Source organism: Salmo salar, chromosome 02 (assembly GCF_965601325.2).
Source record: "Salmo salar chromosome 02, fSalSal1, whole genome shotgun sequence".
NCBI classification, from domain to species: Eukaryota; Metazoa; Chordata; class Actinopteri; order Salmoniformes; family Salmonidae; genus Salmo; species Salmo salar.
The window spans coordinates 45,257,730-45,272,621 of record NC_138292.1 but is presented as its reverse complement, the minus strand read 5'-3'; the positions used below and the strand labels follow the sequence as shown (position 1 = coordinate 45,272,621).

Here is a 14,892-nt window from a genome sequence, read left to right as displayed (position 1 = left end):
CTTTAATCCTTATTTTACCAGGTAAGTTGACTGAGAACACATTCTCATTCACAGCAAAGACCTGGGGAATAGTTACAGGGGAGATGAAAGAGCCAATTGGAAGCTGGGGATGATTAGGTGGCCATGATGGTATGACGGCCAGATTGTGAATTTAGCCAGGACACTGGGGTTAACACCCCTAGTCTTACAATAAGTGCCATGGGATCTTTAGTGAGAATCAGGACACCCGTTTAATGTGCCATCCGAAAGACAGCACCCTACACAGGGCAATGTCCCCAATTACTGCCCTGGGGGCAACCCTGCTTAGGTTCAGTGGCAAGCCAGCCAGCACTGAACTTACTTTGGCTTTCTGGTTTAACCTAAAAAAGTTACATCAATACAAACTAATATATATAAAACCCATTTTTTTTATGTTTTACCAAGTGGATATTTAACTTTGGAATAACCTATCCACATTTTCAATTGGGTTACACGCAATGAAATACATTTCCTCTTAATGAAGATATTAAGTTGGTTCCATTGCATGAATAAATGACTCCAAACACTTTCTTTACATAATACTTTCACATGAACTGATTAGAATATTGTAACCAAATGGTGGCCATTACATCAACAGAAACCTTTCCAGGCTTTTTAGTATCACAGTACTTAAGCAGATATCATTTCAGTCAGTGCTGGCAGTGAACATATAATCATAAAAATAAATAAAAAATACCTGAAATGACATTCACTGTCACGGGTGGCCCAAAATTACAAAGTGAAAACCACGCCCCATTAGGCCACGCCTCCAACTCTTATGATAGACTACCGCCACTACATTGCACCAATCGCTATGCAAGGTGAATGCGCATTAAGTGTTGTAAGCAATTGAGAAGCATCAATTCAATTTTGAAAAATCACAATGATCTGTCAAATTCGGTATTTGATTTCAGACAAATTGAATTGGTTGAACGAACCAAAGTGTAATTTTGAATCACAGTGTCTAAATGACTAAAATGTACAGTACCAGTCAAAAGTTTGGACACACCTAATCATTCCAGCATTTTTCTTTATTTTTACATTGTAGAATAATAGAGAAGACATCAGAACTATGAAATAACACATATGGAATCATTTAGTAACCAAAAAAGTGTTAAATAAATCTAAATATATTTTATATTTGAGATTATTCAAAGTAGCCACCCTTTGCCTTGATGACAGCTTTGCACACTCTTTTACATATTCAACTCCTTTTTTGGGCAGGTACAAAACTGCAGTGATACTTCCGTTCATTTTTTTAAACCGGTACTTGTGTTCGTGAGAGTCTCCCCTTTCCACAGAGTGGTCATAATAGTTTATAAGTCAAACCGTTCAGACGCTACAGAAGTTTTGTGTCATGGTCTGACAAACACTGCTCTAGCTCTGCCACCTTTCACCACAGATGCGGATGTGCCACAGTGCTAGTTTAAATTGATAGATTTTGATGGGGATTTTTGTATTATGTTAGCGAGATTGACGCACCGGTTCATCAATCGACTCTAGGGGGTTTTAAGCACAATAAATGTGTAACATATTCCATGAATTGGATTTATAACATAGCCTATCATACAAATTCGTAACATATGACACAAAATGGATGCGGTAGTACACAATTGGATGAAGTAGTACACAAAAAAAACGGGAAACCCATTTTGACTTGTGAGCACCACTGTCAAAACTACTGGCTGAATGAAGTTATATATAAAGTTCAAGAGTGCATCTGTGTTGAATGGCTGAAACAGTGAACGCTGATAATGCATCAATTAATAAACGGTCTTGTCTGCTGTGACTCATCTGCTCCTGTGTGTCATTACTTTATTGTCATGGCTCTATCGACCCATACCATGTCAGTAGCGGGATAAATATATTAGTGATGTAGCAGAATATGTATATAGTGTATCCGTCCTCACAGGCAGAGTTCAGGAGGTTAAGATCACACATTTTTCAAAGTACTAATGGAGAGAGACATGTAATTACAGTTGGACACCCTAAGCACAATACCTTCACTATAGGGGTTCAAAATGACCTCAGTCTAATATGTTATCGATACATATTGAAGGGTTGATTTCGGGCCTCGACTCCCAAGGCTGATGATGTGATAAATCTCTGGGTTGACGTCAATTCATTTGTACTTATTTATTTAACCTTTATTTAACTCAATCAAAGGGTTACTGGAAAATCAATATGTCAGGTTACGGCTGTTGTGACCTGGAGCAAGGTACTTGTTTCCAGTCTGTCTACTTGTTGTTTCCAGTCTGTCGTGGGTGCTGTTACAGCAAAAAATAACAATTAATGTGCAAACGGCCAATAAAAATATCCCATTGTAAAACCTCACTGTGATTGGACATTTAAACATGATTCAGTAAGAAAATAGTTATAGTTCATATATGAATATACCACACCTTCTAAATAATAGTCATGGACACCGCTCACAAAACAAATGTGACTTGATCAGTGGAGTGTTCTCATAATCATATCGGCGTGATTCTGCAGGTACTCACAAGTATTATTAGAATGGCCTTTCACTGCCATCTTCTGGACAAATTGCAAATAGAGGGACTTGGGGAAATGCATCCACCACAATTGTGTGCTTTTGTTTTGGTCAAGGAATGTCTAAAGGAATATGAAACACAACATGGAATTAGGACTCTTAACAGACCCAATTATACTCAAGGGGGATAATTATGAAAATTCATCACTCACCACTGCCCCCCCCCCCCCCGACCCAGAACAGCCTCAATTCATCAGGGGATGGACTGAATGAAGAAGACGCGACAGGTTAAAGAAGGATTTTTAAGCCTTGAGACAATCGAGACATGGATTGTGTATGTGTGCCATTCAGAGGGTGAATTGAATGGGAAAGACAAAAGATTTAAGTGCCTTTGAATGGGGTATGGTAGGTGACAGGCGCACCGGTTTGATTGTGTCAAGCAAGAACTGTAACGCTGCTGGGTTTTTCACTCTCAACAGTTTCCCGCGTGTAACAAGGATGGTCCACCACCCGAAGGGAATCCAGTCAACTTGGAGTCAACATGGGCCAGAAGCCTTGTAGAATGCTTTCGACACCTTGTAGTCCATGCCCCGGAGAATTGAGGCTGTTTTGAGGGCGAAAGGGGGTACAACTCAATATTTTAATGCTTTATACAGTCAGTGTAATTTTAAAAACAGTCAAACTGTCAATTGAATCCCCAAACTGTTTTGGTATCAATTCAACTGCACTCTTGCAAAATGGTAATGTTAGATTATAGAAGAAGAGGTAAAAACTGCTTTTGTTCCCTTTGTTTTTCACCATGTGGACAAGTTTCCTCTATTATCATGAAACATTTCAATTTTTGAACTGCTGCAGTCTCAGGAGGGTGGTAATTCCTTTAGGCTAAATAATCTCTTGGGTGTGTTTGCTGAGCGAGTAGTCTGAAATATAATTAAAATGTTGGGGGTCATAGTTGACTGGCTGTGATGAATTATTTTTTTATTACCAGGCAAGTCAGTTATGAAAAAAAATCTTATTTTCAATGACAGCCTAGGAACAGTGGGTTAACTGCCTTGTTCAGGGGAAGAATGACAGATTTGTACCTTCACAGGTCAGGGATTTGAACTTGCAAACTTTCGGTTGCTAGCCCAATGCTCTAACCACTAGGCTACCCTGCCGCCCGATTGTCATTCATCTTAAACTGAAATGTGAATGTGTATCTGATTAAGTTATGGCAGGGTTGTCAGGTAGGAGTCCATTCATTTATGAATATCTATTTCATAAAAGCTTTGACTGTGATGTAATTATATTTTATGCTAATGCCATGAATTATTTATTACAAAGCCTTTTGTGAGAACATCCCTTTTCTAATTTAACTTTCAAGCTAAACTTCACAACAAAAAAATAAAGGTTTGTTTTATTTTTTTATATTTGCCGTGGTTACTTCTCAAGGTTTGGCATGTTTCGTCTCCAAAAATGAATGACATTTGGCCTGAAGTCAAGCTTATTTCATTTGACTAATGAACAAAACCTATCCCTGCTTCAAACCTGTGTGTTTTCCATAATAAACAGCTTTCCTGAAAAAGTATGCTCTGCATACAAAAACACCAAAGAGCTGTTTGTATGACCTAACACTAAATCCCCATGACGTGGTTTGATCACAATAATAGCAAATATTGCTCACTCTAAAACCAGATTTTCAACTGTATGGTGTAATAATGTCATAAATAGATACAGTAAAATTGTCTAAATGTCACAAAGAGATAGGACTAATATTTCAGTTGCATAGACATTTAGGGGCAAGTCGTAGAATTGCGCAAAATATCTACCTGATAAATTAGTATGCAAAGCAAGCCATGCTATGGTAGAGGCCTTAGTTGATAGCATTACATTAATTATAATGCAGAGAGTGCGGGTAGACAGAAAATAATAATCAATTATCCCTGCCTAGAAGTTTAATCGAATGAGCAGCATGAGTTAATGACTGTTGCAAAAAAAAGTTTTTTTTATCTAATTATCTTTTCATCAAAAGATGAATGTCTTCTTTAATCTGCCAATCTGGGACGCACACACACACACACAGCCTTGCCTTCTTGTTTTTGCTTCCATCTTTTGAGGTGTATTCCTTCTGAAAGGCCTAAAAAAAAATCTGATTGATATTCAAATGAGAGAAAACAGCACTACATTGTGAGAAGTTACAACATAACCCATAGAATCCATGTCAGGGCAAGACCTTGGTCCAATTAGGACAACCATTCAATGAACCTTCAGTGCCAACTACTGAATATTTTATGACCCTGTCTAACTGTTATCAACCTCTACATCCGCTCTCGGATGCCCAACCTTTCAGTCCTGTCTTTCATTTCTCTCTACTACTCTCTATCACTCTATTATGCTCTGTCCTTTTCTTTCTCTAATAGAGTCCCCGAGGTCATTTTATTTTCTCGGAATGCTCTAGCCACCCTGCCTTGTCCTCCCCTGAAAGACGGTGTCAAAACATTTCAAATACAGCTAGGGTTTGCGTGCCAACTCTCCAAAACAATCTCTAAGGCATACGCCACTGAGCCACCTGCTTATTATTAATCCAGCAAGCATTGGCCATTAGATGCCCAGAGGCTGATGCTCGGTCATATTTCCTTCCGTACACTTGGAATTGCTCATAAATGTAATTGAAATAAGTCAAATAGATGAATCTAATCATATATCATCACATGACATGGGCATGTACAGTGGGAGGCTGTTTACTGTTTACATTCGCTGGTTAATGTTTAGTGCTTAGGTTTTAGACTTGGGGTTTATGTTCTATTTAAGTACAGTGCAATGCCCGCACCTCTGTACCATAACAGATAACTAAATACCACAACCCAGCATGAGACACTCTATGAAGATGCACTGGCCTCAGGGTTGCTGTCTTTACCGCATGCAGGGCTTTTGTCCTTGGCGGAGTGGTGTAGCCTAGTTAGTTGTAGCAGATAACAACTGATGGTCTGTAAGTCTTAGATAAGTACACAGTCATATACTGTATCAGCTCTGTTTATACTTGGAATATACAGCAGCCTGGCCATTCTCATAATGCAGGGTCATGATACATCAAGCCATGACTGGGCAGTATTGCTTCCCAAGCTCTGCTGTAACAACTGTCTAGATTGATCACTTTCCCTCCTCTCTCTCCTCTCTCCTCCAGCCTCATCTGTTAAACGGTAGCTTATTGGGCCATGGGCCAAAGTCCTTCACCCTGTACTGCTTCTGGTCTGCTGCTGGCAGCGTGTGACTGGGCAATTCTGTCTGATGCTGTTGTCTGTTTGTGCTCTGGAATGTATAGTTGGCTCTCTCGATATTTGCATGGCCTCAATAGCTTTGAATTGTGGTGCATGGGACACAGCTGCGTAAAGGGATAGGGTTATACTAACAAATATGCGGGTGGAGGTGACAATGGCATCAATTGAAATGCAAAGTGTTGCCATTCAGAAAAATCATTGTACTGTATCTTTTGGATTGCTTTAAAGCTTTACAAAGATGAAGATGGACTCAGAATATGTGAATGAATGAATGAATGAATGAATGAATGAATGAATGAATGAATGACATGTACTAATATTTTCAGGGCTAGCTCTCTAGATTAAACATGGATTAAATGATGCCTTTGACATAGTGACCACTAATCTTCCATGGGGCCAGGGCACAGATTGTTGGGTCAACAACGAAAGGTTACTGGATCGAGAATCACCAAGTCAACAATGTAAAAATCTGTCATTCTGCCCCTGAGCAAGGCAGTTAACCCCCAACAACTACTGCTCCCCTGGCGCCGATGACGTGGATGTCGATTAAGGCAGCCACCCGCATCTCTCTGATTCAGAGGGGTTAGGTTAATTGCGGAAGACATTTCAGTTGAAAGTGTTCAGTTGTACAATTGACTAGGTATCCCCCTTTCCTTTTCTCCCATGTGGATCAGTTGACAATTCACTGTAAACTGGCTATTGGTTTAGGCCTATGCATGTTTTCACTTGATGCAACCAAGCATCTACACGAATCTTGAGAAGATTATTAACACAGCTCTAGTAACGTTCATTGACATTTGATCAAATAAACGATATCGAATTTCCATAAGGTTGATAGTTTAGGGGAAAAATATTTGTTTTTATACAAGTCTATATGGACTTCAAATGCAGAGGTCCATAAGAATGAAATCCTCTCTGGTGTGTGTTTATTTGAATGCACACCGATGTAATCTGCATCTGTTCAAGGGTACCCGGGCTAGCCAGCTCATTTCAGCACCATAGCGAGGCAGCTTAAACCTTGCGTGAGAGGGAGGGACTACAGCGAAAATCTTTCCTCTCAAGCAGACGAGGACTCGAGGCTACGTTTTCAGTTTCGTTAAAGGCATTTAGTCCTCGATCTTTTATGATTCCGCTATACAAAGTATTCTGGCATATGAAGACAATTCGACATAATGAATTCTAAAGAAGTAAGTGCTTTTATATGATTTATTTCCTGAAATAGAGTCGTTTATATTATCTGAGCGCACTAAGCAGATGCACTGTGGCTATAGGGAAGACTGCATGCTCCAAATACACATCGCAAAACGACCACGTTATTTGATTAATCTTCAACATTTCACGCAAGGCGTGGAAAGCTTTTTATCTACTTCAAACCCATCCCATTTCCCGCACAAAGCAGCCTACTGAAATGATTTATCTCCATAACAGCCTATTATTGGAAGTTGTATGTTCCCTATGATACAGTTATGTACACTTCTCATGACTAGGTATAGTGAAGGGGGTGTTCTTCCATAATATGATATACATTATGTTTGAAAAATAATTACAGATAATCGGGTTTAAGGGGATTGCACACTAATTGGATACTGCTAATCTGTCACTTTAATCGCTTTGTATACGTGGAGCAAATTACTTAAACCCAAACAATTGTACATTTTTAGGCTAAGTATTTCTGATAACATAATGAGCATACTTGCCCAAAATGCGCTTGAAGCGCCACAAATTACGCACAGGTGGCTGCTGTTTTCCTAATGAAATAATTTGATCGTTTTTAATAATCAGGCCCTATGTGACATCTGCTTTGTCAATTATTTCTCATCAGGGATGCTGCGGACTCAGAACGCCGTGGGGAAATAATTGAAGTGAACCAGCGGAAAGAATCGAATGGCTTCTGTAGAGCTTCTTTATATAGATGAAGGAAGAGGCAGACAACCCGATCCTCCCTGCGTCCTTGACTGGGCTTCCAATTCGGTTCATGTTCGTAAAGCGAGCAGTTTAGCCGGAGGGGCGCTCTCTATCTCAGCTCCGGTCTGCAAAGGACTGTGTAATTCAGCACCAAGGACGGTTCCCCTTAACGGAGGTCCGCATTTTAAACACGGTCATCCTGCGTTGGAGAAGGTCAGAGTGTGCTGCGACGAGGAATCAGAGACATCTTTCACCTATGTCGACGAGAATGTGAATTTGCGCCTGGCAAGCCCTGGGAAAAGTGGGGAAAGTATCCACAAATCCTGTAGGCCTAATGACTGTGCGAGCGACATTCGGCCCGAGGGGTTGCATGAGCTCTCCCTAATGTCAGATGATGATCTCGCATCAGAAAGTTCGGGGGCATCTGTAGATTACGGTTTTATAAGCGCGGTCACTTTCCTAGTCACTGGGATCTCGTTAGTGATTATATCCTATGCAGTCCCTCGCGGGGTCAAAGTGGACCCGGAGAGTGTGTCCGCGAGGGAGATGGAGAGGCTGGAAATCGAAAGTGCCAGGGTAGGGGCACACCTGGATAGGTGCGTGATAGCGGGGCTTTGTCTACTGACGCTGGGCGGGGTAGTGCTGTCCACTCTGCTAATGATATCTATGTGGAAGGGAGAGATGTACAGGAGAAAAGCCTTTGCATATTCCAAGCACTCAGCGAAACTATACGGCTCCATCATTTTAAAAACGAGGTCTAGCCCTAGTCGGTCGTCCGCACACCTGTCTATGAAGGAAGAGATAGAGGAGACCTTGAATTAAAATGATATCCAGTTGATAAAATACTTTGTCTTGTGTTACTAAGCCAGAGCAACACAATAACGCATGATGCAGGTTCTCCAGACACAAAGCGTGCAACCTGAACACAGCAGTCGGTCTACCTACAGTACATTAGCATAACTGTTCAAATATTCATTTGTTTTAATATCCAAGATTATGAAGTATACATTGTCTTATAGTATCATCTCCATATCATTTAATGGCCTATTTAACCAGGTAAGCAAATTGCCAAAATGATACAGAATGAAAAAGCATGACAACAAAAATAAAAAATAAAAAACATCGACTTTATTTTTTTTACTTGTTTTTGGAAATGGAAAATGCTGGGTCACATTTTTAATAAATCAATCTCTGAGAGGTTTCATTTATTATTAAGGTGATACATTTTTTATGTGAAAGTGCCAGACAGTCAGTACTATGATGCATACACGCATTTTAGAGGGAAAAGTGTCTGTCCCATGAGTTTAGAAAGTGAGATGTATTAGCCTAGTCTAGTGCACTATATCAAATCTGATATGACAAAATCTGCTCAGTGGTGCACATGCTAACATCCAATGACCTTTTTTACTTCCTCAATGCAGGTGAGCATAATTCTCACTGTGGTTTCTCACTGTGTGTGTATGTGTGTGTGTGTACGGAGGGGGGCCACATAATCACACATGAAAGACTTGCCCCAGTTTATAAAGCTGTCCTGCCCTGTATTGTACTGCGCTGTATTGTACTGTACACTTCAAATAACCTACTTCTAATGTACTGTACCTGCAGTATATGCAATTATCATACTTGAATGATCACGCAACATGAGAACTCACTGGATCACAATATAACAATGTAATTAATAGGTATCTTTAAGAGAAGTAGGCTTTTATTTATAGGCTAAGGCCTACGCTACCAATGTTTTTATTATAAGCTACTAATGGACATACATCCTACAACACTCTAAACCATATTGTATTCCCTTGAGTAGTCTCAGATATGCCTTTAAAATGTTACTGGAAGAGGGATCTATTTCTTTTAACAAACCAGAAATGACGGGTGCAACAAAAACAGGAAATGTTCTATTCAGTTCATAGAACTGTTGGTTGAGAATTATTTTGTCAATGGTGAAGTGAGACACATCACCGCTGTCATTTGCGACCGTCTCTGTATTGTAGGCTTACTACAGTACCCTATAAGACAAGAGGCATCAAAGGAGACTTGTTACCTTGAGAATGGTTCCATGATTTCAATTCTTCAAAGCCTTTATTCACAATCACAAGTGTTTGCCTTCAGGGAAAATATGCTTGTTGGTTATCACTAGAAACAGCTCATTCACGTTGTCATTTTGTGGGGGCAAATTCATGTTGTTGGCTATTAATTATACTCGTCATGTGTTTTCCACTCCACTGTTCGATCATGCATATACGGTAATGGAATAAAATATACACCCCAAGAATTACAGCAACATGGGTAAGACTGTTGTTACTATCACTGTAATGAGACCCTACAGTCTCGAGAACATGCCAGAACCCTGGCATTGCAAGTGCAATGCGCTACCAACTGAGCTACACGGGATGGCAAGTTTGTCTCAGTCTAAATCCCTCCAGTGGAAAAGCACTATCACTTTTCTTGTTCACTCTTCCCTCTTCACCTAGGATGCATCCCAATAATTTTTCCTTTATTTTGAAGTGTGCACTTCCCTTAATTGATTTGACAGGAAATGACAGTCATAAGACACTCCTCTAGCCCATGCCTACACCAATCCAATGCTTTTAAATTTGTGGGGAGTAGTGACCGTGAGCACACTTCAGGAAGAAGGAGAGATTATTGGAACATACTCCTTATTCTCTGGTCACAGAGGAGTAATGGAAAAAAGTATCTGCACCAGAGAAACGGGCTGTTTTGGTAGTTAAAGGAGAATAAAATGCCAAATCAGAGAGCTTTCCAGAAAGTTATATATAAAATATATATATATATTTCTGTACATCCAAGAATAATATGTTTGGAGGCAAGGAGATGAAGAGGGGAGAGGCCACAAAGATGCAAGGAAACATAATAGAGAATGCTATCTCAATTTCGATTTGCACGATTCCTCACATCCTTTCTCTTCGCCTCCTCGATTCCCCGCATTCTATCCCTTCGCCTTCCTCCCGACAATAAAGGAAGAGAAGGTCTAAGGTCCCTCCCATCTGACTTTACTCTCCAATACACTTTCAAAAGGAGGCGAGGTGGAGGACGTGAGAGATCCCTTCCTCCTTGTTGACGTTGAGCTGTAGAGCTCCCACCATGCCCCCATCTCTCTGCCATCCAAATGTCTCTAAGGGATATGATCAGGGATTTGCTCAGTTCGACGGCATTTTACAAGTCAAGCTCAAGTGTATTTCCAGAGGTTTCATGCATAAGCTCTTTATCTGTGAGAGAGCGCTTCACAGCTAAGGTACACTGATTGGTATTTTGTAGATCCCTGTGTTAGAAGATCTACCACGGTAAGACAGGATCAGAGACAAAAGAGAGGGGCTGAGCTGCCATTTGCATTCATTTCCCAAGTGTACTACACGCTAACGTGCTGTCCTTTATGTTAATTGACCAGTGTGTGTGTGTGCGTGTGTCTGCGTGTGTACGCATGCATGGGGGTTCATGCGCATGACTATATGGGTGTGCATGTGTGTGTGTGTGTGTGTATCTGTGTGAGGGTGAGACAGGCAGAGATTACTTTCCTCTGCCATACAACTGATTTATATGGCTTTTGTGAGGTGAGCTCATCCCTTCATCTCAGGCGTATGGTAAGCGACTCAGGAAAAGTTTCCATTTCTATTGATTGCTCATGAGGGACACACTAAAGGCAAACACTCCAGGGATGTGACTTCACTCTTGGCCACTCACACCAGCCTTTCTCAGAGGGATTATTTTTAACAAGAGTGCATAATGCATTTTCTGGAACGCTTACAAGCTGTTATTTACATTAGTTGGAGTATCTTATTGTATTGTGAATTTAGTCCAGTAAGCTTCTTGCTCAGAATACACTATTAAGCCGTGCCGAGTTTTTCATTTAGAATGCATCGATTTCCATTGTTCAGCCCATGTAGGCCCTCTTGCATATTTTTCATGTTTGCATGAAATTAGTTCTAATGCTCTTTGGAAATCCAGGTTTATGTTGACATGACCTCTTAAAGCAGACCTCATTTTGAATCATACCCCCTCCTCTGTGCCCTTCTGTTTCGGAATACTCAGTGCTTCAGCAATGTATTATACAGCGTTTTAGAGAGACATTCTTAAGAGCAAAAGGCAACACGTGCAGCTCCATGTCAAAACGATTTACACTTCTACGACTTCTGGTTGTCCGTGTTCTGCATCGTTGACATTGAGGTGGTCGAGGGTAGCGGCACTCTGTCACTCGCTCCGTAGCCAAATGCACTGAACTCTTTGAGCTGCATCATCCCTCATCCCCACAATCAAGTCTGCACAGTCATTTCCTGTGTTGTCCCTGGCACTTGCAATCACTTTCTTGTACAGCTGAAACTATTAGTCTGCCTGTCTCCTTCTGCCTACTATGTGCTTTGGCATCTAGTCTAACAGGAAATGAGGGTATTGTTTTGGTCAATCTTAACCACTTAACCAATGTAAACAAGAAGAAAATGCCATGGTCGAATGCTGAAGGAGAGCATAATTGCAAAGTGGGCAAATTATATTGGATGAGCAGTAGTGTAATATAGGCTGTTTGCTACGACACTGGCCATAATAGTCGTACCAGTGTGGTGGTTAAAGAGTACCGTAGGAATTCATGCAGATATAAAAAGCCTACTGGTAAAGGCCTAAATGCAATATTGGTACCATTTGTGTCACTTCACATACAGTGACTTCGGAAACTATTCAGACCCCTTGATTTTTTCCATGTTTTGTTACATTACAGCCTTATTCTAAAATTGATTTTTTTTTAAAACTGCAATCTACTGTACACATAATACCCCATAATGACAAAGCAAAAACAGATTTATAAAAAATAAAAAACAGAAATACCTTATTTACATAAGTATTCAGACCCTTTGCTATGATATTTGAAATTGAGCTCAGGTGAATCCTGTTTCCTGAGTCCATCTGTGGTAAATTAAATTGATGATTTGGAAAGGCACACACCTGTCTATATAAGATCCCAAAGTTGACAGTGCATGTCAGAGCAAAAACCAAGCCATGAGGTCGTAGTAATTGTCCGTAGAGCTCAGAGACACAGATCTGAGGAAGGGTACCAACAAATGTCTGCAGCATTGAAGGTCCCCAAGAACAGTGGCCTCCATAATTCTTAAATGGAAGAACTTTGGAACCACCAAGACTCTTCCTAGAGCTGGCCGCCCAGCTAAACTGAGCAATCAGGGAAGAAGGCCCTTGGTCAGGGAGATGGTCACTCTGACAGAGCTCTGGAGTTCCTCTGTGGAGATGGGATAACCTTCCAGAAGGCCAACCATCTCTGTAGCACTCCACCAATCAGGCCTTTATGGTAGAGTGGCCAGACGGAAGCCACTCCTCAGTAAAAGGTACATGACAGCCCAATTTCAGTTTGCCAAAAAGGCACCTAAAGGACTCTCAGACCATGAGAAACAAGATTCTCTGGTCTGATGAAACCAAGATTGAACTCTTTGTCCTGAATGCCAAGCATCACGTCTGGAGGAAACCTGGCACCATCCCTACGGTGAAACATGGTGGTGACAGCATCATGCTGTGGGGGTGTTTTTCAGCGGCAGGGACTGGGAGACTAGTCAGGGTCGAGGGAAAGATAAACGGAGCAAAGTACAGAGATATCCTTGATGAAAACCTGCTCCAGAGTGCTCAGGTCTTCAGACTGGGGTGACGGTTCACCTTCCAACAGGACAACAACCATAAGCACACAACCAAGACAATGCAGGAGTCGCTTCGAGACAAGTCTCTGAATTTCTTTGAGTGGCCCAGCCAAAACCTGGACTTCAACCCGATCGAACATCTCTGGAGAGACCTTAAAATATCTGTTCAGCAACGCTCCCCATCCAACCTGACAGAGCTTGAGAGGATCTGAAACTTCCCAAATACAGATGTGCCAAGCTTGTAGCTTCATACCCAAGAAGAATCAATGCTGTAATCGCTGCCAAAGGTGCTTCAACAAAGTACTGAGTAAATCGTCAGAATACTTACAGTACCAGTCAAACGTTTGGATCTCTACAGGATCTCTACAGATCGGTGTTATATTTGAGATTCTTGAAAGTAGTCACCCTTTGCTTTGATGACAACTTTGCACAATCTTGGCATTCTCTTAACCAGCTTCATGAGGTAGTCACCTGGAATGCATTTCAATTAACAAGTTAATTTGTGGAATTTCTTTCCTTCTTATTGCGTTTGAGACAATCAGTTGTGTTTTGACAAGGTAGGGGTGGTATACAGAAGATAGCCCTATTTGGTAAAAGACCAAATCCATATTATGGCAAGAACAGCTCAAATAAGCAAAGAGAAATGACAGTCCATCAATACTTTAAGACATGGAGGTCAGTCAATTTGGAAAAGTTCAATAACTTTTAAAGTTTCTTCAAGTGCAGTCGCAAAAACCATCAAGCGCTATGATGAAACTGGCTTTCAAGAGGACAGACACAAGAAAGGAAGACCCAGAGTTACCTCTGCTGCAGATGATAAGTTCATTAGAGTTACCAGCCTCAGAAATTGCAGCCCATAAGTCCAAATTTGAGATTTTTGTTTCCAACCAACGTGTCTTTGTGAGACGCAGAGTTGGTGAACGGATGATCTCCGCATATGTGGTTCCCACCGTGAAACATGGAGGAGGAGGTGGATGGTGTGGCGGTGCTTTGCTGGTGACACTGTCTGTGATTTATTTAGAATTCAAGGCGCACTTAACCAGCATGGCTACCACAGCATTCTGCAGCGATACGTCATCTCATCTGGTTTACGCTTAGTGGGACTAGCATTTGTTTTTCAACAGGACAATGACCCATTAACCTCCAGGCTGTGTAAGGGCTATTTGACCAAGAAGGAGAATGATGGAGTGCTGCATCAGATGACCTGGCCTCCACAATCACCCGATCTCAACCAAATTGAGATGGTTTGGGATGAGTTGGATCGCAGAGTGAAGGAAAAGCAGCCAACAAGTGCTCAGCATATGTGGGAACTCCTTCAAGACTGTTGGAAAAACATTCCAGGTGAAGCTGGTTGAGAGAATACCAAGAGTGTGCAAAGCTGTCATCAAGGTAAAGGGTGGGTACTTGAAGAATAAAAAATATATTTGTATTTCTTGTAACACTTTTTTGGTTACGAAATTATTACATATGTGTTATTTCATACTTCTGATGTCTTCACTATTATTGTACAATGTAGAAAATAGTGAAAATAAAGAAAAACCCTTGAATGAGTAGGTGTGTCCAAACGTTT

General features: G+C 40.9%; 1 protein-coding gene across 1 annotated transcript; it reads left to right on the top strand.

Moving 5' to 3' along the window:
* The first annotated feature begins 6,865 nt into the window (after positions 1 to 6,865).
* Positions 6,866 to 8,769, top strand: tmm74 (Transmembrane protein 74). The gene is given in 2 exon segments (NM_001141307.1): positions 6,866 to 6,953; positions 7,589 to 8,769. A coding segment is annotated over 1 exon segment (843 nt). The 5' UTR covers positions 6,866 to 6,953; positions 7,589 to 7,650; the 3' UTR covers positions 8,494 to 8,769.
* The last annotated feature ends 6,123 nt before the right edge of the window (positions 8,770 to 14,892 follow it).